The sequence below is a fragment of the Saccopteryx leptura genome, chromosome 9, assembly GCF_036850995.1.
Source record: "Saccopteryx leptura isolate mSacLep1 chromosome 9, mSacLep1_pri_phased_curated, whole genome shotgun sequence".
In the NCBI taxonomy this organism is placed as follows: domain Eukaryota; kingdom Metazoa; phylum Chordata; class Mammalia; order Chiroptera; family Emballonuridae; genus Saccopteryx; species Saccopteryx leptura.
In genome coordinates this window covers 32,508,237-32,531,044 of record NC_089511.1, presented here as the reverse complement: position 1 = coordinate 32,531,044, position 22,808 = coordinate 32,508,237, and the positions used below count along the sequence as shown (strand labels likewise).

The window sequence follows — 22,808 nt, the reverse complement described above, 5'->3', positions numbered from 1 at the left end:
TCAGTGGGTTACCCACAGTGCCTGGAATATAAAGATCTGACATGAATGAGTATAAGAATGGACGCCTGGCTGTGGGAAACAGACATAGGCTGGCCGGGAGTAAGGACTTCGTGATTAGAGAGAAGACTGATTCAAGAAACAATGTGGTATCTGTCTCTTGAATTGGTCTCTAACCCCATGGACTCATATATGAATTAAGGTAGATAGAGGGCTATGAACAAAAATGAGAAGAGCTTTTTACAAAGTTACCCACATTAAAGATGAGATATACAGTTTTACTGGCTGGGTATTCTTTAAATAGAATAAAGGGGACCAGGCATTCTCCTGTCTCACGACACCCTATGGCATCTTGAAGGTTCCAGTGCACCAGCAGCAACGGTGTCCATTGGAGAGGGGCTGTGATATGTGATATAAAGGAGGAGAAAACCTTCTGGCTATGACAAGGTTTTTATTGGCTTGGTTTGAATCCCCTGTAGCACATCACCTGGAGACCCCAGATATGGTTAGGAGCAACTTGGAAGAGATTCAGTTTCTGGAGCAAAGTTCAGATAACTTGATACTTATGAAACACTTTATTTCTGGAATTTTCCCTCTGGGAAGGGGTCTCTGATTGGATCATAGAACTCTTTTGTAAATTTTGTTTTATGATCAACTGCACTGGAGTAATCTGTACTATAATTCCAGTGCTGCCTAATCCACTCTGAATGGCTCTGCATCACACTTGGTGACATCTGGTCCTGGGAAATCTCCCTTAGCTAAGACTCCAAGGTCAACAATTTCTGTCCTCTTCCTTGACCACAAAAGCCAGGGAGGATCCTAGAGCAAGGCAGTTTACAATACAGATACAGTTAGTGAAATGACCACAAGAGCTCAGAGATATTGGATGTAACCCAGAAAAACAAACAAAAATGTCCACCAGTCTGTTGAGATGTGAAAGAGAGACTATTTTATCTTCATGCATGAGTGTAGCCAAGATACAAACATAATCCATGATTAGAAGCGTCACCCTCAAATACATCAAATGTAATAAGCATATCCTGCATCCCATCAACCCCACTTGTGTGTATTTATCCTAAAGAAATTGTCATGCAAGGAGGAAGAGATGTGTTCTCTCCTGCAGAATTGATTATAAGCATGGAAAAGTGAGAACAACTTAAATCATTAGGGAATTGGCTAATTAGATGATGGTAGATTCAGATACTATCTGTTTAAAACAATGAGGCAGCTTGATATTATTTACTGACTTACAAAATGTCCCTCAGAAACTGCAGGGTGAAGACAGTGAGTCACAAAAGAGAATGCCAAGCTTCACTGCTGTAAAATGGCATATGGGCGTCTGTGTGCACAGGGGAGCCTGCGACCCTGCTCACCAAGATGGCAACGCTGGTCTTCTCCGGATGGTGAGACTGAGGGTGAGTGCACTGTTTCACTCAAAAGAAACTAGCAAAAACTTGAATTGCTTTATTTTAAAAATAAATATATCTTCTTAAGGAAACAACCAAGCAACCAACCAACCAACCAAAAAACCCACATGCCAACATTCCAGAAGGCCATGGGATTGGCTGGAATAGTTAAGAAGGGACAAAACCACAATGTCAAAGTCCCAAAGTGCCAGTGAAGGACCGCAAAGCCATATTACTCTTACTGCAACAAGGAAACAGGTGACCAGAAAAGGGACGTGACTTCCAGGTCATAGGGATGTGAAAACAAACCGAACATTGATACTGAGCTAGGTCTCAAATATCAACCATGAGATATCACAGCCACCTCTGCTTAGACCAAGCTGTTTTAGACAGTAGCCACACCCAAGCAAAGCTGAGCTCACAGGGCAGCCATTTGCCCCAAAGGCCCTGTGATTGGCTGTTTTTCCTCATGTCTGGCATGGTAGGACCTGTTTAAAAATGAAAGTAACTGAGTCTTGAAGAAAAGAGACTCAAGTCGATCCTAGAGGAACAAGGAAAGCCAGCACCTCCATTTTCCTCGCAGCACCTTGTGGGGGAGCTCCTGGGGCCAGGCGCCCGCGCGGGCTCCCTGTAGCACTGCCACGTGGCAATGCTCCTCTGCCTGTTCCCAGTCTCCCTGCGTGGCTCTGTGTGCTGCGAGGGGAAGAGCAGCCTCTGGCAGGTGCACAGCTGCTCCCTTGGAGTGAGGCCAGAGGTGGCACAGGTCAGTAACACGACTAGGCGGGGGAAAATAAAGGGAACATGAGGGGACGCAAGAGAGGGCAGGAGTCCTTGGGCTCCCAGAAGTTAGAGGATGAGGATTTAGCTGCTCGTCTCTGGTTCTCTCCGGCAGCCTCAGGAAGAAGTGTCAGCATCCCAGCAAGGGGTATCACCCATGACCAGAACATGCACCTCTAGGTCCTGACCCCTATTTAAAGAGAAAGGTCAACATCACGTTCCTCTTTCTTAGCTGTGCAGTCAGGGGACTAACATACTCCTCCCACTACATCCTCTCCCTGACAGCCCTCAAAGCCACCCCCCATCAGGGGTTGGGTGCCATTCTCCCAGCCGCGGCCAAAGGCATGGAGGGCAGAGCACAGCTCCCCTACCCTGTTGGAACCTTCCCCTGAGCTGCTGGCAGCCAGTGTGCCCATGTCCACAGCTGGCTGAAAGTATCTAGGAATTCAAGTCCCTCTGGGGAGAGCTCTGATGGGCGTGGGGAATGACTATCCCAGCTCCCTGGTCCCTGGGCTAGGATAACACTGCTGTGTCTGTTTTATGCCATTTTCTAGAGCTCCCTCCCATCCCCACCTGCCTCCCATCCTCATCCCCATCCCCATCCCAAACCCCCATCCCCATCCCCATCAAGGGATCAAGCTCACAACTGCCCGTGGTGGTAGCTGGCTTAGTGTGGCATCTTGAATTGGCTGGCTTCCCTTGCCTGTCGCAGTCCTCACCTGGTGTCCTGCACTCTGACATAAACCTTATGCCCTCGACCCTCATACCAGGGCCTGCTTCTAGAGGAAGCCCTGCAACCATTCCTTCCGGCCAGCCCTTCTCAAAGGTGTCCTGAGGACTACCAGTGGCAAAGCCCTGGGAAGTGGGTGCCAGCCAGCACTGAGGGGCCGGGCAGGGGTTCCCCCCGGGAACTTCAAGTTTCCTCTCCCTCTATGGCCTAACTCATAAGGTCTCGGCAGCTTCAAGCACTCGGAAAACACCAGATTCACACAGAGCTCTCACTGGCCCCAGGAAGCAGCCAGGGCCTGGGCTTAGATCCCATAAATCAATGGCCATGACTTCACCAAAGGAACAGCTCATAATGTGCAAAGTTCAAAGACTATTATTGTCTGTTGATCTCCCTTTATCTAGTAATGAGTCCCCAAAACACTCTCTTGGGGTTTAGTGCTGAGCAGCTGGAAGTAGTCTCCTGTCTTCACATTCAGATAAATACAGGCGACCTTCCCTTGATGGATTGGTGCTGACGGTGTCCGGGTACACTGGAACGTGGAAACGATACTCAGTTTGCTGGGAGGTGAACGTTCCTTCACACAAACTGCATGTCCCTTTGTCTTACCTTCCTGGGGGGTCCGCTGCTAGAATCATCATTGCAGCATTGATAATACATGGTCAGTTCTTAAACACTTATTATGTTCTAAGCATGAATAAGCACATTGACTCATTTAATCCTTGCATATAGTTCTCCAGGGTACGTACTGTCATAAACCCACTTCATCTAGACAGGCACTGAGGCTCCCAGGCTTGGTAACCTTCCTGAGGTCTCACCCTGTTAAGGAGGTGAGTGGAGCATCGAACCCAGCTCTAGGCCACAATGCTAGGCAGAGGACCTGCTACATCATTTGTGGGGTGCAATGTGAAATGAAAATGTAGGACCCTTTGATCTACAACTACTAAGAATTTTAAGATGGTGACGGCAGAGCATAAAACCAGCCATGGGCCCCTCTGTGTGGGGGGCTCTGGGAGTCTGAAGGTCACACCCCTGGTTATGCGGACTCAGAAGATAGTGACGTGAATGAGGACAAGGGCACCACTGCGTAATGCTGCCCAACCCTAGGGACGGAGCAACAGTGCCCATATGTCAAATGTAATTCACTGAGTCTGGATATTTGGTCAAAGAGCTGGTCACTTTTTTTTGTCAGAAGCAGAATCAGTTTATCTGATAGAAACCCACAAAATATTTTCCCTCAACTGGGCCTGCAAAGAGTCATCATAAAGGAATGTGAGAGAAGGCAGCTGAGTCCAATGTGGTTCATGGGAAAGGGCCTGTGTCTTGAAGCCAGACACACACACACAGATTCTAGCTCATCTACCACCTTGTGATTTGGGGAAGTTCCTGGACCTGTTTGAGATTCAGTGTTCTTATATGTATGGGAGAGTGGTAGCCACTTCTCAGGGTAGGAAATGATGTAATGGAGGAAATGATACAGTGTATATCAAGGTCTCAGAATACAGCAAGTGCTCACGAAATGCTACAGTGGTTTAACGGCAGTTCTCACCAGGAAGAAGTTGGAGACAGTTGAAAGAGCAGATGATTTGAAGGTAGGTGGCACAGGTTGAGCCCTGAGCACTGCCTCCCATCTACTGTTTGTGCCAAGTGGGCAAAAATCACGGCATTCTCTTCTGTAAAATGGATGCAGAACAATGTCTACAACACATAGGATTCTGTGAGCCACAGATGGTGCGGGGGGGGGGGGGGTGTTATGAGACTAGGAGAGGTGATCATTTCCATAGCTAGTCTGTGTTTGTTGTTATAACTTATAAATGGTTAAGGTTGGGGAGGGAGATCAGAACAGGGATGCCATCGCCCTGACCAGATTCCACTCTCCTCATGGGAGCTTCAAGGGCCTCCTTGCCTGACCTCTCCTACGGGGCGCTAAGTAATCTAAGTGATTTTTCCTCTAAGAGTTTTCCACAACATTTCCACACTCTAAGTTCGCCTGACTCCGTTCCAATTCCTGCCTGATAGTCAAAGCCAGAGGGTGCTGAAACAGAAAACGATTCAAGCCAAACTTCGCATAGCTGAACGAAGCCACTCCATACTGATATCCGAAGCTTTATGTATTTTTATAGGATATTTCCAATTATAAATAGAAGTTTGAGATGGTTTATGTTTTGCTGGAGACGCGTCCACCCTAACCAAATTGCTTTAAGAAATTCAATATACATAAAGGATTCCATTTTCTTTGAAAATATGACATGTGTATAAAACATTAAAATTTGAAATCTGTCCTGAAACTTTAAGGAAGGGCACAGTAGGAGGAAAATTGAACATCGTCTAATCGTATACACACATAATATACAAAGATATGCACATGCTCACAGCTGCCTCGAATGTCACCATTGTCATTTACATTTAGAACACTTTCCGGCCCATCTTGAATTCTAGTCACTCACATCCTGTGCTTGGGTACCGCAGATGGAAACGGAGAATGATTTTTCTGCTCTGCTCAAACTCCAGTTTCTTTAATAGCTTTCCCTATCATTCTCCTAACTTGTTCTGAACATCAGCTTGTTTAAGATTCCTGTAAACATCAAACCCAAATTCCAGGGTCTCTCTCACAGAAAGCTGTCTCTCCATCGCTGAGAGGTGTCACAGGAAGTTCTGCCCTGGACTGACCCACCTCCACCTGCCTACTCTATTCTCTCTGCAGACTTTTTTCACCCCCCCTGCCTTCACTGGCTCCCGCAGATGCCCTCCCGCACTCACAGGGAATTCCCTCTCCCTTTTACAGAATGCGTTCAAATCCCAGAAGATAGAGTGCCACTCCTCCCCCTGAGTATCTGATGAAATGCATAGAGACCCAGCTCCTTGAAGTTGAAGGGAGGTTTTAGGCACCTTACACAAGATTATTCACCTAGTAGTCTAGACAGGTTACCATGACAACACTTCCAGCATCTCATGTATCTACATGTTATTGGTACATCCCATCAATTCAGCCAAAGCAGTAAGTAACCAGTGGAAGCGGGTCTCCATCTTCCACCTCCCATCTGGTCTGCTGAATGACTCTTTTACTTACTTGTTTTGGCATAATCTAGACACAGCCAACAGCGATATACTTAATATGGTGCTTTTTCACTCAACTGCATTTTAAAGCTTTAAATCAAAGTCCAGCCTTATAATAGGGATTTTTCTCCATTGCTCATCACTTTCTCAAGCTTTTATACTTAGGACTGCTTTCTGCTGCTGGTCACAGAATGCTTTAATTAGTATCTATTCGGCCAGAAAAGGGAGCTCTCAATTGTAAAACCTTTCTTGACAGAAAGGTGAACCGTGGGAGAAAGAGAAAAGAAGCTCTGTAGTAACACGGAGTCATTTCCATAACAGGAGGTACAAGTTCTTTCCGGGGAGAGAAGTAAAATGTTTTGCTTTTGGTCCTTTGACTGAAGACAGAGGTTTCTCCCTACACAGCTAAAGAACCATATTCCCCAAATGGTTCTGATTGAAATGCAGTTATGAAAAGAAACCACTGAGGGGCTTGCAGAAGGGACTTTTATTTTCTCCACAGCTCCCCTGTCTCACAAGTTCAGCCTTAGGGCCTCAGAAGGATGAGCTGGATATTCCCATGGAGTCCAACGGTAGCCGTGCATTAAAGACTTAGATGTCGGTCACCCTTGAAGGATCACCTTTAGAGACGAGGGGAGATACTTTCATTGTATGCAACACTCCAGCACGTTCTGAGTTGCTTCTTTCCTGTTCTTGCATCTATCCAGAGAAATCCTATGTCAACGTTGATGCATATCAACAACAAGTTGACATGGGGATGTAACAGTGCCTAGACTCCCCAAGATCAGAATATGCCACTTCCCAGTCCATTATGCTAATGAGAAGCCAACTTAACATACCTGTAGGTGATCCTTCCATGACATGGCCAACATAAGGGCCTTCTCGAAAGATTGGTCTGTTGTCATTCTGATCAATCACAATGACTTCCAGAGGGACGGGCCCCTCAAGAGTCCTTCCATTGACATCAGTGGTCTCCACAAATAACTATTGGAGGAAAGAGATTAGAGGGAAAAAAAGGTATTAATTCATTATGAAAATTGAAATCAGGTTCTCTGGAGAAAGTAGGTTATGTCAGCAATTTCATGAGCCCTTGGCCATATTCAAACTTTGGTCTCGGTGGATAGGCACTGGGACTAGAATAGAAACTAAACATTAAGAGAATAAAAGACAAAGATCAATTTGTGTTAGGTCTCTCCTGGGAAATTTACAATTAATTTATCAAATCTGCCAAGAAAGTCCACAAAACAAACAAACAAAAACACAAAAAAACCAACAACCAACAAAACAAAAAAAAAACACTTGCAATCAGCCACAGCTGAGAAAATGAGCTTATATTGTTTCTGTTTTTCCAATATCATTATGCTTAAAAGGAATGTTATGCTAATAAAAATAATTGACTAAACAGTTATGAACAGAGTACATTAAGAAATAACTGAAAGTGTTTATGGTAATGTTTGGGAGAAATTCAAATCAGTAAATATGTATAGATAGCCCTCCTGCGAGGAAGGCATTTGCTGGGTCCTGAACGAGACCTCATTCCTGCCCACCAAGCCCTTACAATCTACAGAGGAATTTCATAATGCCACGAAACACTTACTACACAGAAAGGACTACCTTCAGATCTCAAGGATGAACAAAATAACAGCATTAAAACACCAGCTTTATTGTCTCGGAAACAGAATTATCTCATGACATTTCCAGTGAATCACAGCAGCCTTATGCTCTCATTTTCTGAGCCGAATTCAGCTTTGATTTAACTCGGCAGTTTCTGGAGCACTTCTCCTTGGATATCAGTGGTGGTCCCTGCCTGGGTGGTTGAGTATTTCAGTCACAAAAGGGTCTTTAGAGTTGGAATCCTTGGGAAAGGGCCTCTACAGCTGGAATCCCAGCAAAAAATCAAAACCATTCATTACTGGGAATAATAACCCATATTATCCAGTGCTTACCTGGGCTCTCTCTACTATATCAACTCACTTGATCCTCACAGTAATCCTGTGGCCCTTTTGTGAGGAGAGAACAAACACTAATCGAGATTATACGGTGGAGTCTAGATTTGACCCCATGAAATCAGCCTCCAAGATCACATTTTAACCACAATAAACAATGTTTCTAAAGCACTTAATGCCTGTCACATAATATATCTCAAGAATATTAGGTCCTGCTATTATTGCCACTGTTATGGTTATCAACACTATTGTAAAAACCAGCCCCAATCACAAAAATGAAAGAGAATCACTTTTGTTACAAATCAGCACACCTGTACCCCACGCGATAGTGCTGTAAACTGGTCTTATCCTTTCGGAAAGTAGCACCGCAACACTAAAAAACAAACAAACCTGTGAACTCATAAGCTTTGTTCTGTTTGGACACATCCCTCCCCCCCCCCCCCGGTTCTATTATTTGAGGTAGGTGGCACTACATATGTGAAAATATTCACTGTAGAGTTATTTCTAGCAAAGAAATAACACTGGCATCCTCTAAATGTTCAGTAAAAAGGAACTAGTTGAATGAATGTTTGTGTAACAGTATGCTAGAACACAGCCATTGGATAAAATCTACTTAGAACATTGTCTGAAATATACAAAATAACATGTGCATCATACATATGCGACATATAAATATAGGCAGAATTTAAACTTAGTAAGCAAAAATGAAACCAGATACTGCTTGGGTAGAGATGTAATTTTTATTTTCTCTTTAATATTACTTAATCCTTTCACTAGCAAATTCACACACTTTGATTTTTGGAATAGACAAAATAATTCATGTGTACCTTAATTAATAGGAAATGAAAAGGGCAGAGCCATTTAACGTCTGCATAAAAAATCTTTTTTTTTTCTTTTTCTTTTTAGGTGAGAGGAGAATAGATAATGAGGCAGACTCTCGCATGCGCCACAACCAGGATGAACCCAGCAACCCTGTCTGGGGATGATGCTCTAGTACCAAGCTATTTTTAGCACCTGAGGCTGACTTGCTCAGACCAATTACGCTATCCTCAGTGCCCAGGGCCACACTTGAACCAATCAAGCCACTGGCTGTGAGAGGAGAAGAAGGAGAAGAGGAGGAGGAGAAGGAGGGGAGGGAGAGAAAGAGAGGAGGGAAGAGGGAGAGGGAGAGGAAGGGGAAAGAGAGAGAAGGGGGAGATGAGGAGAAGCAGATGGTCACTTCTCTTATGTGCCCTGACCGGGAATCGAAACTGGAACATCGCTCTACCCACTAAGCCAACCAACCAGGGCCAGAAAATCTTAAATAGAGTTCACTTTTATATTTCTTTGCTGTTTTCTAAAACTACTATAAGAATACTCTAAAGAAAGAACATTAAAACAAAGCCTTGGGGGTATTTCATGCAATAATAAAGGTCTGGTTTTTTGTCCTCCCAAAACAGCCAAAATGTTGACTTTAACTTAACCAAAAAAGCCTATGTCTAAAGACAACACATATATTGGATCTGAATTTTAAGCTTCCTGTTTGTTCACAAATTGTCCCCCCTACACGAAAGAGGCAGACTACTCATAATGGTAGGTGGCAGTTTTAATAAACAAGGGAATTTACATATGAGGCTTGTCTTGGGCCACCATAAGACAAGTAGATCTCTGTGTCTACCCACCGGAACCTTAAAAGTTTATGTAGAGGTCTTAACTGGGTTCAGTGACATATATCATCCAGATAATCTCAACAATGCCTTACTATCTCAAGGCTGTGTCCTCATAAACAGCTCGCATTCTGGGAACGGTGGACAGAACAGACATTCCAAGGATAGGAGAGCGGTGAGGAGCCTCTAACTGCAGGGGTCCAGCTTGTGGGACAACTGGCGGTCACATGTTCTTGATGACCTCCTCCAACACTTCCACTTTCTACAAGACTTGGGTAGTAAAGAAGCCACAAGTAGGATAAAGGAATAGAATTCGCATTTTCCAAATAAGCAAATATACTGGAACTGGGAGGGGCAGACTCCAGATCCATTTTACGGTAACACAAAGACAGACACTAAGGAGATAGAATTGATTAGAATGAATGAAAAAATATTGAGCTGCATCTCATAAAATGAATTATGTAAGCAGACAGCCCGATAGCATTTTATGTTATATGCAGTATCCAGAGTCTGACTCCCGAATTTTTTAATGGAAACCATATTGTTAGATGCACAGTGTTTAAAAACAGCCAAGCACTCTTAAGGAAGGGGGCACTTATTAATTTTAAAGTCAATTTAACAAAACTTCATTGAGGACTTTACTACATGTCAGTCTACACTGAGTGTTGGATATTCATCTGTTAACAGAAAAGGCATTCTGGTGAAGAGACAGATGATAGACAATGTAAAATACACGGATAAGCTAGTTCCAGTTAGAGATAAGGGATATGAAGGGATGAAGCAGGCTGACACACTGAAGCTACGTGGCCCAACGGGGCAGCCACTTGCCAACCATGGCTATTGAAATTTAAGTTGTATAAAGAGAACTAAAATGAAAACTCCAGTTCTCTAGTCGCACTAGCCACATTCAAGTGCTCACCAGGAACATGTAGGTAGTGGCTACCATATTAGACAACGTGGACACAGATGCTTTCGCCACAGCAGAGTGTGATTGGACTCTGAATCTCAGGGACACAGTGTGATTGAGAGAAAGTGTCAGTGTGTGTTGTCAGGGGAAGTACCTATTCTAGATACAATAGTTCAGAAGGCTACCTGTAGACTCCCAGGCCCCGCCCAGAACCTGCTTATTGCTGAAGGAGCACTTCAACCGAGATTTGAATGACAACAAAGCAGACGGAGCTGGCCCTGCAAAAATGCACGGAAGGAGAGAGAGTTTCAGGGAGCAGATGTGAAGGTTCCAAGCTTCGCAGTACGTTAGGGATGGTCTCGGTACAAGGTGAGGTCAAATAATTGGGGCTTCACTCAATTGCGATGGAGTAGACTGACGTTTATTCTGCTTTAACATTCTCTGCATAAGAGAATTTGGGCAAAGTGAGAAAAGAAGGCCTTTTCTCTGTGAATTGCTGGGTAAGCAGAGATGAGGAAGGACAAATGATATCATGCCTGTTCCTCACCAAGGACACGAATAGGAAATGCTAGTGCTTTACTAAGTGTCCATGCATTTTTCAAAAGGCAAATTAACAATGTGCATGGAAATTAAGCATGCATGAAACATCGTTAGTAAATACAACCTCATCTACCCAATCACTTAACATAGAGAAATCTACTGTTCTGATGAGTTTTCAGAACTGTTCTCATATGAAGGTCAGACCCACACTTCACAAATGCCAAACTTTCTGAAGTGGGGCTCTTAATTTTCAGAGGGTACGTCTAGTATAGAAAATCAATGTTTAATGATGCTCTTACCCCTTCCTTTCCTTTTCTTAATTGAAATACCCTAAATGCTCAAATCCTTAGTTTAAAAAGATTGTAACAATGTTTGTTACCAGATTATTCTAGGGACTGTGTTGGGGGCTCCAGGTACAAGACAAACTGGAATGTGTTCACAGGGAGGCATTCTCATGCCTGCTCTTTATATTTGAAGCGAGATGCCAATTAGCAGAAACCTACTGTGAGAAAAACAAACAGGTAGCCGCTGCCAGAAAGCAATGAAATAATTGCTCGGAGGAAATGGAAATTGCCCAGCTTCTTACTATTTCTGTACTACCTTCTAGGGCTTGAGGACTTCTATTCTTAGTTCGAGCGGTTGATCTTGGGAATAATGAGGGGGACCTATAAAGCCTACTGTCAAACCAGAAGGAGAGACGATGCTCAGTACACTCTATCTAGAAGCAGTTGCCAGAGTTTCTTGGACAAGGCAGTGCCTAATACCTGATTCCACGGCAAGGAGCCTGAACGAGTGATACGTTTGACCAACTTCCGGGTTGTGGGTTTTAGGACCTTGCTATTCAAAGAGCAATCTTGGGACCAGCGGCCCTGGCATTGCGGGGCAGTGAGAAATGCAGACTCTCAGGCCCTGCTCAGAACCTGCTGAGGCAGCATTTTCTCCCTCCCTTCAGGTGCACATCACTGTGTGTGTGATGCTGAACTGTGACACGAGGACTGGAGATGACTGCCCGAGGGCCCTGCAGAGCCCGGGAACAGCATTCCCAGGTGTAGATGCATGAAAATCACTTGCAAAAAGAAGGCAGCGTGCACGTCACCTGCTAGGAATCCACCGCCACCGAAACTCCTTGTCACCCCAAACACGGGCAGAGTAGGTGTTTTCTGTGGCTCAGTCTGGAGAAGCCTTGGCACAGACACACAGACACACACAGGCACACATACACATAACATACAAACACACACACATACATACACCATGCACAGAACACACACACAGATGTAAAACACATGTATGCACACAAATCAATTTTTTCTTTCTTCTGATTTTCTGACTGCATAATGAACACTTTAAAGTGTATTTTGTCTGATCACTTTCTGAAAGCTGTTAGGCAGAAAGTGGGGAGAAGGGAACTGCTTGCTAATTGAAAACTGAAAAGTTGCAGAAAACAGAAGAAAAGAGAGGTTGTGGAGGGGGGACCTCACCGGGGAGGGAGCACCAGGGAACTGGATCGCCTTGGCTCTGGTGTGATTCTTGGATCTAACCCTGCAGTGTTTTCCCCCGTGTTGAGATGCAATACCCCTGGCAGGGGTAACCTAATTAAGCTTTATCATTAGAGGGCCTGGGGTCCTCTAGGGAACTCGTTAGGAATCTAGTTCAAACCCGCACTTTGAGAGGCTCTGGTGTTGGTGGTCTCCCGTCTGTGCTTTGGAAAGCTTAGCCCGTGTTGAAAGGGAGACAGAGAAACCACTGGCCTTGCTGGTGGTGATGGAGCGGAGCGCTGCTGACGGGGGACACCCCACGAACCTTGGCCGAGGGCCCTGAAGAGCTGGGCGTGAGCGCTGGGCCTGGTTCAGGAGGAAACAGTCAGCCCTCCTGCAGTACGGGCTCCGGCTCTGAGCACACAGCTCCCTGCACCTCAGTGTCCACGTCATGAATGAGCCATCCACAGTGAGCTCCCGGGATCCCCAGGGCAGACTGAGGAGAAAGGCCGTGTAAAGCGTCTGCCACAAAGCAGGGCCTGACGCTTTAACCCGACTTGGACTGCCCAGTTTCTAAACCATCAGCTTCGGACTCTCCTACAGAAGGCAGAACTCGTTTACATTTAAAATGGTTTAATCAAAATAGTATTACATGGCATTCTTGAAGGCAAGGATTTTTGAGCGACTAGAAGGTATGATAAATGCCATTTCATGTTTATAATTTTGCTCTAAACTTTGCCCAGAGGGTGGCCCTTCTCCCTGGGAGGACAGCAGACACTCAGATGTCATCATCTTTCCCAGATGAAGCCTTCCCTCCTGTCCGTAGACACTCTGTTAACGGTCCTGCCCATAACCCTGAGTCTCTCTTAAATACACCGTCATCTCCTTTCCGTCCTCACCTCCTGAGCTTAGCTCTGTCACCTCTCACCACGGCCGCCGCAACAGGCACCTAATGGTCCTCCCTGCCACCGCCACTGCCCGTCAGCCTGCTCTCTTTGTGATGGTAATTTAGTGTGTCCACTTGACTGGTCACAGCGTGCCCGGAGAAAACATTATTTCTGCGCGCGTTCGTGAGGCTGCTTCCAGAGGAGAAGAGCATTTGAATCGGTGGACGCAGTAAAATAGATCCACCTCCCAGGGTTAGGTGAGCATCATCCAATCTGCCGAGGGCCTGAGCAGAACAGGAGGTGGAGGAAAGAGGCATTTGCCCTCTCTTCCTGCCTGGCTGCATGAGCTGGGGCACTGATCTTATGCCCTGGGTGCCCCTGTTTCCCAGGCCGTCACCCTGGGACTAGAACCTGCGATCATCAGCTCACTGGTGCTCGGCTTTCACACTCAGGAGAATTACACACCAGCTCTCCTGTGCCTGCAGTGTGCCCACGGCAGATTATGGGGCATCTCAGCCTCCAGACCTGTGTGAGCTGATTTGTTATAATAAGTCTCTTCATATAAATATGCACATTTATATATTCATTTAATATATTTATGCATTCATATTAATGATGATATTTTATATACATATATATATATATCCTATTGGTTCTGTTTCTTTAGAGAACACTGACTAAAACAGGCTTCCAGGGTGTCTTTTCAAAATTTTAATTTATTTATAGACAGCTCCCAATCATTTCCCTTCACTCTTAGGATAAACAAAGCATTCTTTTACTTTGACAAGTCTTTTTATAATTTAGCCTGGGGCCACTGCTGCAAACTCATTCCCTGTCACAGAGATAGCCTTTCTCTTTCTGTTTATCCAGGTATACCAACCTTTTATTCGATTCCTCCAACTCATCCATTCCTTCCCAATGCAGGTATTTGCGCAGGCGCCCCTCCCGTGCTGGGCCCTTGGCTGCCCCCCCCCCCCCCCCCGTCAGTCCTCCAGACCCCAGCTCAGGCATCACTGGCTCAGGAGATGCTCCATGCCCCCTGCGCCCCTCCCGTGCTGGGCCCTTGGCCCCCCCACCCCGTCAGTCCTCCAGACCCCGGCTCAGGCATCACTGGTCAGGAGATGCTCCATGCCCCCTGCACCCCTCCCGTGCTGGGCCCTTGGCTGCCCCACCCCTGTCAGCCCTCCAGACCCCGGCTCACTGCCCCCTACACCCCTCCCGTGCTGGGCCCTTGGCTGCCCCCCACATCAGTCCTCCAGACCCCGGCTCAGGCATCACTGGTCAGGAGATGTTGCACTGCCCCCGACACTGGCCACGGCACCCTGGTTTACACTCCTGTGGCACTAGTATCTTTTTAATAACATTTTTCATAATATGCAGTTGCGTATTTATCTGTGCGACAATTCAACTAATGCTGGGCTCCCCCACCTGGCCCCGTGGAGGCAGGGGCGCGGTGAATGCTCTTGCCTGCCAGCCAGTCCCCAGGGCTGACACCCAACGCCTGGCACCTTTTAGGCAAGGCACTGGATTTAATATTCATCGCACAAAGCCCTCTGCTGAAGAGGCAATGCCTCTTTAAGAGAGGGGAGTACAAAGTCTGGCCTCGGCTTTGGCCATCTGTCCTTTCTCGCCATCCTGGCACACGAGAGCTGACAGTCAGTCCCGATGCCACTGACTGTAGGCCAGATGACATTTTGTGCAATATTAATTTATGAATAAGAACCACAGTGGTAAACAATACCTAAGAACATTAAATTGATTACTTGCCTTTTAAAAGTGGGAACAATATTTATCTGGTGTTCAGTGCATGTCTGGGCTTTTTACAAATTGTCACATTGAGCTCGAGACAACCTGGAGATACACCCACTGCGCAAGACTCCGAGAAACCTAAGTGCCTGGTCTGTGGTCAGAAGATAGTTTGCGACCTGGCTGGATCCAAACAGGTCTGACTCCAAAATTCAAGCTTCCCTCCACTACTCTCTCCTCTGCTGAACGTGTTTTTCATGGACTTCCCTTCCATTTTTGTTCCATTCTCTTTACTAACTTGTTACTTACTCCAGAGCCTTTACATTGATTGCTATGAGGCAGAAATATCCGTTAATTTAGGTGATGATGAGCTTATTATAAAACTTTCCTAGTACATGTAAAAATACACATTGAAACATACTATGAGCCACTGTGGATCATATGACGCTGTGCCACCGATGACAGGTTGGGGAACGTTACAGTGTCAGGCTAGCGACATGTAACATGCTCTCTTTGGCCATGTCACAGACTTTCTGAAGAGAAAAGGAAAATAGGCCCTGGCTGGTTTGCTCAGTGGTAGAGCGTCGGCCTGGCGTGCAGAAGTCCCGGGTTCGATTCCCGGCCAGGGCACACAGGAGAAGCGCCCATCTGCTTCTCTACCCCTCCCCCTCTCCTTCCTCTCCGTCTCTCTCTTCCCCTCCCGCAGCCAAGGATCCATTGGAGCAAAGATGGCCCGGGCGCTGGGGATGGCTCCTTGGCCTCTGCCCCAGGCGCTAGAGTGGCTCTGGTCGCAACAGAGCGACGCCCCGGAGGGGCAGAGCATCGCCCCCTGGTGGGCAGAGCATCGCCCCCTAGTAGGCGTGCCGGGTGGATCCTGGTCGGGCGCATGCGGGAGTCTGTCTGACTGTCTCTCCCAGTTTCTAGCTTCAGAAAAATACAAAGAAAAAAAAAAAAAGAAAAGAAAAATAGTGGTCCTTCTGATACATTTAGCTCTTCAGTGACCATGGTGAATATGTCAGGGAGGGAGCTGTGTATGCCAGTCACTCCTAATCTGTGGGAAGCTAAAAGCACTTTATCCAAGGGTAGAGACACGGAGGGACCGCATGAATGCGAGCTACTCCTGCCCTTCGGGATCGTAGTTGAGGGGCACCGGTGACCAGTAAGCTCCTGAGGCTCGTGTGTAGCAGGAAAATGGGGCTTGGCCTCTGAAAGGGGGTAGCGGGGAATAGAAATCACAGTAACCGGCATGGTGCTAAGCTCCCAGAGTAGCTTTGCTGAAGCATGAGTGGGGGGCCCATCTGCCACCCTCCCCAGCATCCAAGCACTGAGGGTCCTCTGTTCTCCTTCCACACAGTGGGGGCGTCTCCACCAGAGGTGTGAACCATCAAGTCCCAACATGCAAACCGATGTCGCTTCAAAGCAATTAATGCACCATAATAATAGAGATGGGCTGTACACAGTACACGGACAAGAATTCCTTATAAAAGAATAGGAACATAATGAACCAAATTACAAAGCGTGTACCAGCATGCCGGCCTTCAGCATCACAACAGACTATTAACATCGTGCCCTTCATTTGGCTCACCCTCTCATCTGCTTATGAAAGACACAATTTAGTCAGACAACAACATTTGATGCTGTGATCTAACCCAAAGGGATGAACTGGTGAAAAACAAAACGTGTTACAAGGTTTTTTTTTTGTGTGTGGTTTTTATTTTTGGGTGAAGGCCAAAATGAAGAAGCTGGCTCTTAAAATGAATACTTTTTATAATCTGAGATGACCTACGCAGTAGATGTCAAACCCGGATCAATTGAGTAGGAAACAAAGCAGCACATACACAGGCTATGGATGCATGAGTCATTTTGAAGTAAAACAATTTAGAAAATCCTTCGACTTTTTGAACTCTGATGGTTCTGCTTCAGGCCAAATATTCAAATGAAATAACACACACACACACACACACACACACACACACACACACACACACAGAGGAAATTGCTTATTTGAGATGAGGCAGGAAGCATCTGGTTGATTGTGTGTGCGCACATGCTTTGCAGCCGCACGAGAATATATGAACTATGACGCCAACATCATGAGACCTAATTTAGCTTTTAGACATAGACATCTCCTACCCAAATGAGTGTGTTCCCTCCAAGTGACCTCTCTGGGGCACTAAACCATGTCCTAACATGGGTTCTGTGGTTTGTACTATCTCTGACATACCTCTTTAGGAACTGCTATTGGACCAGTTTAAAAGTCACAAACAAAGATGGGGCTCATTGCTTGTGTGCCAAGTAGCATCTCTAACCACAGAGGATAGTTACAGTGCTAGCAATACAAAACGACAACTGGTTGTTCACGCGTGGAATTAGAGTTAAACATCGGTCTCACAAATATTAAACATCTCCAGTTAAACTTGACAGCCAGTTCAGACACAGACATTCATACAAAACCTTGAAATACGAATGAAAAATAAGACGCCAGCCTTGGCCTTCCTGGCCGACAGAGATCAAGATGAGACCCAGTGATTGTGGAAGTGCTATGACATAAGGTTCCATGCCAGTGGAAATTCAACTTGATACAATCTTCCTGGAAGGCAATTTGAAAGTACAGGCATGTCTCAAGATTCTCAAAGATGTTAACAGCTTTAAAAAAAAAAAAAATCTGTAAAAGGTACCATGGAAATAAAGAATCCCACAGAGATTTTCATGTAAGTACGCTCTTATGAGTTTATTTATAACAGATGATCTCTATGGTTGATAGTGGTTGGAAGGTTTTTTTTTTTAAAAAACAGTATTTTTCACTCTGGATATAATGTTTGTTGTGATAAGAAAAAGAAGTAATAAAACTAATCCTATTTGATTAATGTGAAACTTATATTGCCTTTACTTTTTGCATCTGAATTCTTACATGTTTAATTAATATGGTATCATATTCATTTATTATAGACTCCTTTGGTAGAGACGGATGCAGTCTGCATGCAGATGAGAATATACTTGTGGCCCAGTTAGATCATAAACAACTTGAAGACAGGGACACAATTTTGCCAGGTACCCCTTCTATACAGTATCTAATTAAATGCTTTGAATAAAGAAAGCAGTGCTATTTTTATTAACGTTTTGTTTGTTATTCTTACATTCTCCTCTACTCTCGGCAGCTCACAAAGATCCAACAAGGCTTCCCTACCAAAGACATCCTTACTGATCACTGACATGACATTAGACTTTGAATCAGAAAGCCTGCCTTCAAAATTTGGTTCTGCTACCTATCGAGTGGCTGTGGTTGACAGCATAATGTCCTTTCCAAAGATTTTTATGTCTTTATCCTGGAATCTGTGGGTATATTAGGTCACATGGCAAAGGGAAATTAAAGTTGCTGATCTGCTAACCTTACAAATAGAGTAGCCTGGATTATCTGCATGGGGCCAAATGTAATCACAAGGATCCCCGAGAGAAAGGGAGAGGACAAGGTGCGAGTGATGCAATGTGAGAAGGGACAGGAGCAGCCACAGCTGGTTCTGAAGCTGAAGGAAGAGGCCAGGAGACAAGGAGTACAGGCAGACGCTGAAAGCTAGAAAGGGGGAGGATCCTTCTCCGTAGCCTCCGGAAATGAACGCAGGCCTGCTGGCTCACTGATTTTAGCCCAGCGAGGTCCATAATGGACTCTAAACCTTTGGAAATGTAAGGTAACAAATTTGTGTTGTTTTCAGTCACTACATGACGTAACTTGTTATAGTAGCAATTGGAAATGAATACTGTGGCCACCTAAATTATTGTTCAAACTGAAACACATTTTAGAATATAAGTAGCTACTATTAACAATTAAGTGGAGACAATGGGTACAAACTTAGATCGTCCTAGGCAAACTGGGCCACATGGTGACTTTCTCTTATTAGGTGACTTCACTTTTAAAGTTTCAGTTTGCCCTTGTATCAAAGGTACTGTATTTAGAATACCACTTCCAGATTTTTTGTTTGTTGTTTGTTGTAGGAAAATTGCCGGCGATTAGAACACTGCCCTGAAACAAGTCTTTGGTGCGGACTTTGGAACGCCAAGTCCTATGAGGGCAGAACACTGCCCTGGCAAGCACTGATAAGATTGCTTAAAGGAACCAGCTGATTCTTATAGTCTTCTTCTGCATACCTGAAAGGTTTTAGTTAATCATCCTTCTCTGCATCCGAACCCATGCTCTGCTAATTTAACCCATGCTCTGCTAATTTGCTTGATGATTAAAGAAACGAATAAATACGATGAGCCTGAAGAGGTCTGGGCTCTCAGTCCTAGAGGCTAGGAGTCCCCTGGACCCATCTTTTCCCTGTGTTGCATCTTGTGTTTTTTCTTAAGTCCTGCAGCACCTTCCTTTCATGCACACCCATTGCTGAGCCAGTCTCAGCGGCTCCTTTATTGTTAAAGTAATAAAAAGATAAATGAGCATGTATAGCACAACTCCCAACACACAGGAAATTCTAAACAAAGGTTTGTTCGGTCAGAGGAGGGCTAGGTGACCCTGGCATCCATTCCCTCCCAGGGGACCTTTATTCAGGCTATTGTAAACATGGGTGCAGCACCCTCGACTCAATTCCTGTTTGTCAGTCATCACACGTTTGAAATTGCTTTTCTATTACAGTAATCCAGCTTTTTCTTTGACATTAATCATGCATTTCAAGTTATTTTTCTTAGCTTTATTCATTTATCAACGTTGAATCTCATTACGAACCAACTCCCGGAGAGTTCCCAGGGAAAAGGTACTTTTAACTTTCTGTCACATTCTTCCACCTCCATTTACACAGCACTGTGCATAACTTCCCCTCGGTGGGCTGAACGCAGTGTTTATAGCTCTCTCTGAAAATGATCGAAGGGGCAATGAAAGTTTCATACTTGTTAGATTATTGATTAAAGATCCTAATACTATTATCAGATGTTCTTTCAAAATCTTGTTTTGCTTAGGGGCCATAGGATTTTCTTTGTCAATCTGAAATTTTAAAGTCCGTTTTCTCCCAAACATAATGAAATAATTTTTTCTTATGCATGCATGGTCACGGCCACACTGGACTTTGAGGACATTTTCTATTTAACTTTTGTTTAATTAATAATCAGTTAATAAATAGCTTTAAACACGTGGAAAAAACCTATGCAGATATTAAAAATAATTGTATTTAAGCAATTTGGGTCAAGTCCTAGTGAATATCCAAGAGGGGGCACAGGCTAAAATTTTTAATTGGTTCAAGTAGAATTTATATGAATCATGGGTGTTGGAATTATGCCAGCTTCATTAAGGCTATGTACCAGGGTGAAGGGGATTTTTATACAAAGATGAGAAATATAATATTTTTGAAAACAAAGGCATAGGAGAAAATTACTGGGGATTTTATTTTCACCTCTTTCTCCCTCTCCAAAAGTGAAATTCAGAGAAATAGAATGAAATGAGATACTTTATTTTATAGAGCTAAAGTCATTTCATTAAATAAGCATTAACATGTGTTTTATAAAACACGTTCTCCAAAAATTAAGGTTGGTAGATAAAAATTTAAACTGCGGCCTCTAAATTCCAGGTGGATTAAAGTATTAGGAGAAAAAAGCCATTGAATATTTATGAAATAAAGTAAAAAAGGCCTTGCTAAACTAGTATTAAAGGCATAACTTATTATGTGAATTATTGAGGGAGTAAACTATCAATACTTGAGTCCATGTTTTTTATATGACTAAAATAAACAGAAGCCTGAGAAAATATTTGTATTATATAAAACAGAGGCTTAGTATCTTGAATATAAAAAGAGTTGGTTAAAAGTCAATTGCGAAACAATTAGCAAAATAAGAAAACAAAAAAGCAATAAACACATAAAATTAAAATGAGATAGCTTTTGCTGAAAAAAAATGCCAAAATAATTAGAAAAACATACTAGTCGGTATTTTGCAAATTTGTGAGGAAAAATACTTCATACATTACTGATGATGTTACAACATCCTTCTGAAATGCAATTTGTCAGTAGTCACCACAAACCTTGAAAACGTGGTTTTACTTATAGAACTTTAGCTGAGAGGCTATGTGTGTGTGTGGGTGGAGGGGGGTTAGCAACATGTATGCTCATTTCAGTATTGCTTAAAAATAGGGAAATTTAGAAACAACACAATGTTCTAACAGGATATTGAAAAAACAAACTATGGTGTCTGCGTAAAGTAGAATACTGTTACAGAAACACTTTAGAGAATGAAAAAATATATTAATAATATGGTAGTCACGATATAAAGTGAAATATCTGATTGCAAAATAGTATTCATTATATATATACAATTTTTGAAAAATAGACACAGGTCCTGGCTGGTTGGCTCAATGGATAGAGCACCGACCTGGCATGCGGATGTCTGAGGTTCGATCCCTAGTTAGGGCACACATAAAAAGCAACCATCAGCCCTGGCCGGTTGGCTCAGTGGTAGAGCGTCGGCCTGGCATGCGGAAGTCCCGGGTTCGATTCCCGGCCAGGGCACACAGGAGAAGCGCCCATCTGCTTCTCCACCCCTCCCCCTCTCCTTCCTCTCTGTCTCTCTCTTCCCCTCCCACAGCGAGGCTCCATTGGAGCAGAGATGGCCCGGGCACTGGGGATGGCTCCTTGGCCTCTGCCCCAGGCGCTAGAGTGGCTCTGGTCGCAACAGAGTGACGCCCCGGAGGGGCAGAGCATCGCCCCCTGGTGGGCAGAGCGTCGCCCCCTGGTGGGCGTGCTGGGTGGATCCCGGTCGGGTGCATACGGGAGTCTATCTGACTGTCTTTCCCCGTTTCCAGCTTCAGAAAAAAGAAAAGAAAAAAAAAAAAAAGCAACCATCTACTTCTCGACCCCTCCCTCTCCCCCTTCTCTCTCTCTTCCCCTCTTGCAGCCAGTGGCTCGATTGGTTCAAGCATCAGCCCCAGGTGCTAAGGATGCTCTGTTGGAATATATCAGCTTCAGGTGCTAAAAATAGCTCCGTACTGAAGCATTGGCCCCAGATGGGGCTGCCAGCTGGATCCTGGTTGGGGTGCATGTCAGAGTCTGTCTATCTGCCCTCCTCTCACTTAAAAATAAAAGAACAAGAAAAATACATAGCTATTATACTATTAAGATCATCCTGAAATATTGAGTGATTCTTTTACTTTGCTTATCTACTATACTTTTCTAGATTTTCTATAATGGGCATGTGTTAATTTCAAAGTTAAAAAGAATTTATGAAGTTTATTTTAAAATTGTAGCTTATGACTACAGATTGGCTATAGTTTGTTACAAATGGGGGTCAATGGGAATCTGTTAAAGTTCAGGACCTCTAGTATCTATCAGCATTGATGATTAATGTAAGAGATTGCCAACATTATAGTAGAATCCAGAGTGGCTGGCTTTTTAGTCTTCACAGGTCTCTGATATTTGGATGAAAAAGCGTCTCGATGCATTTGACAGAATTTTATAATATGGAACTTGGTTTCATCAGCTTTATTTTCTGAACCATCACTGTTATCAGTGCCTGCTTTTCCTCTGAAGCTTCACTTTTAATCTAACCGAAAAATTCTTAGAAGCAGGAAAGAGCTGAGGTTCCAAGCATGGACTTTAGATTCAGGGAGACTTGGCTTCAAGTCCCAATTTCACCCCTTATCAGTTCTGTGATTTTAAACCACTTTGGTTACCTCTTAGAATCTCAATTTCCTCATCTTTCAAATGGGAGCATCGGACCTA

At 44.3% G+C, this 22,808-nt stretch overlaps 1 protein-coding gene, 1 long non-coding RNA gene and 1 other non-coding gene across 3 annotated transcripts in view; 2 read left to right on the top strand and 1 right to left on the bottom strand.

Moving 5' to 3' along the window:
* Positions 1 to 9,025, top strand: part of LOC136380449 (uncharacterized) — a 39,636-nt gene extending 30,611 nt beyond the window's left edge. The window contains exons 2-3 of the long non-coding RNA XR_010746951.1: positions 1,272 to 1,412; positions 8,817 to 9,025. This is a non-coding gene — a long non-coding RNA (uncharacterized lncRNA). The remainder of the gene's footprint in view (positions 1 to 1,271; positions 1,413 to 8,816) is intronic.
* The window catches only part of CDH13 (cadherin 13), a 1,120,140-nt gene that overhangs the window by 388,541 nt on the left and 708,791 nt on the right, over positions 1 to 22,808 (bottom strand). The window contains exon 6 of the mRNA XM_066348214.1: positions 6,804 to 6,948. Within this exon, the coding sequence (XP_066204311.1) occupies positions 6,804 to 6,948 (145 nt within the window). The remainder of the gene's footprint in view (positions 1 to 6,803; positions 6,949 to 22,808) is intronic.
* Positions 21,524 to 21,599, top strand: TRNAA-GGC (transfer RNA alanine (anticodon GGC)). Its single transcript has one exon. It is a non-coding gene; the product is annotated as a tRNA-Ala (tRNA).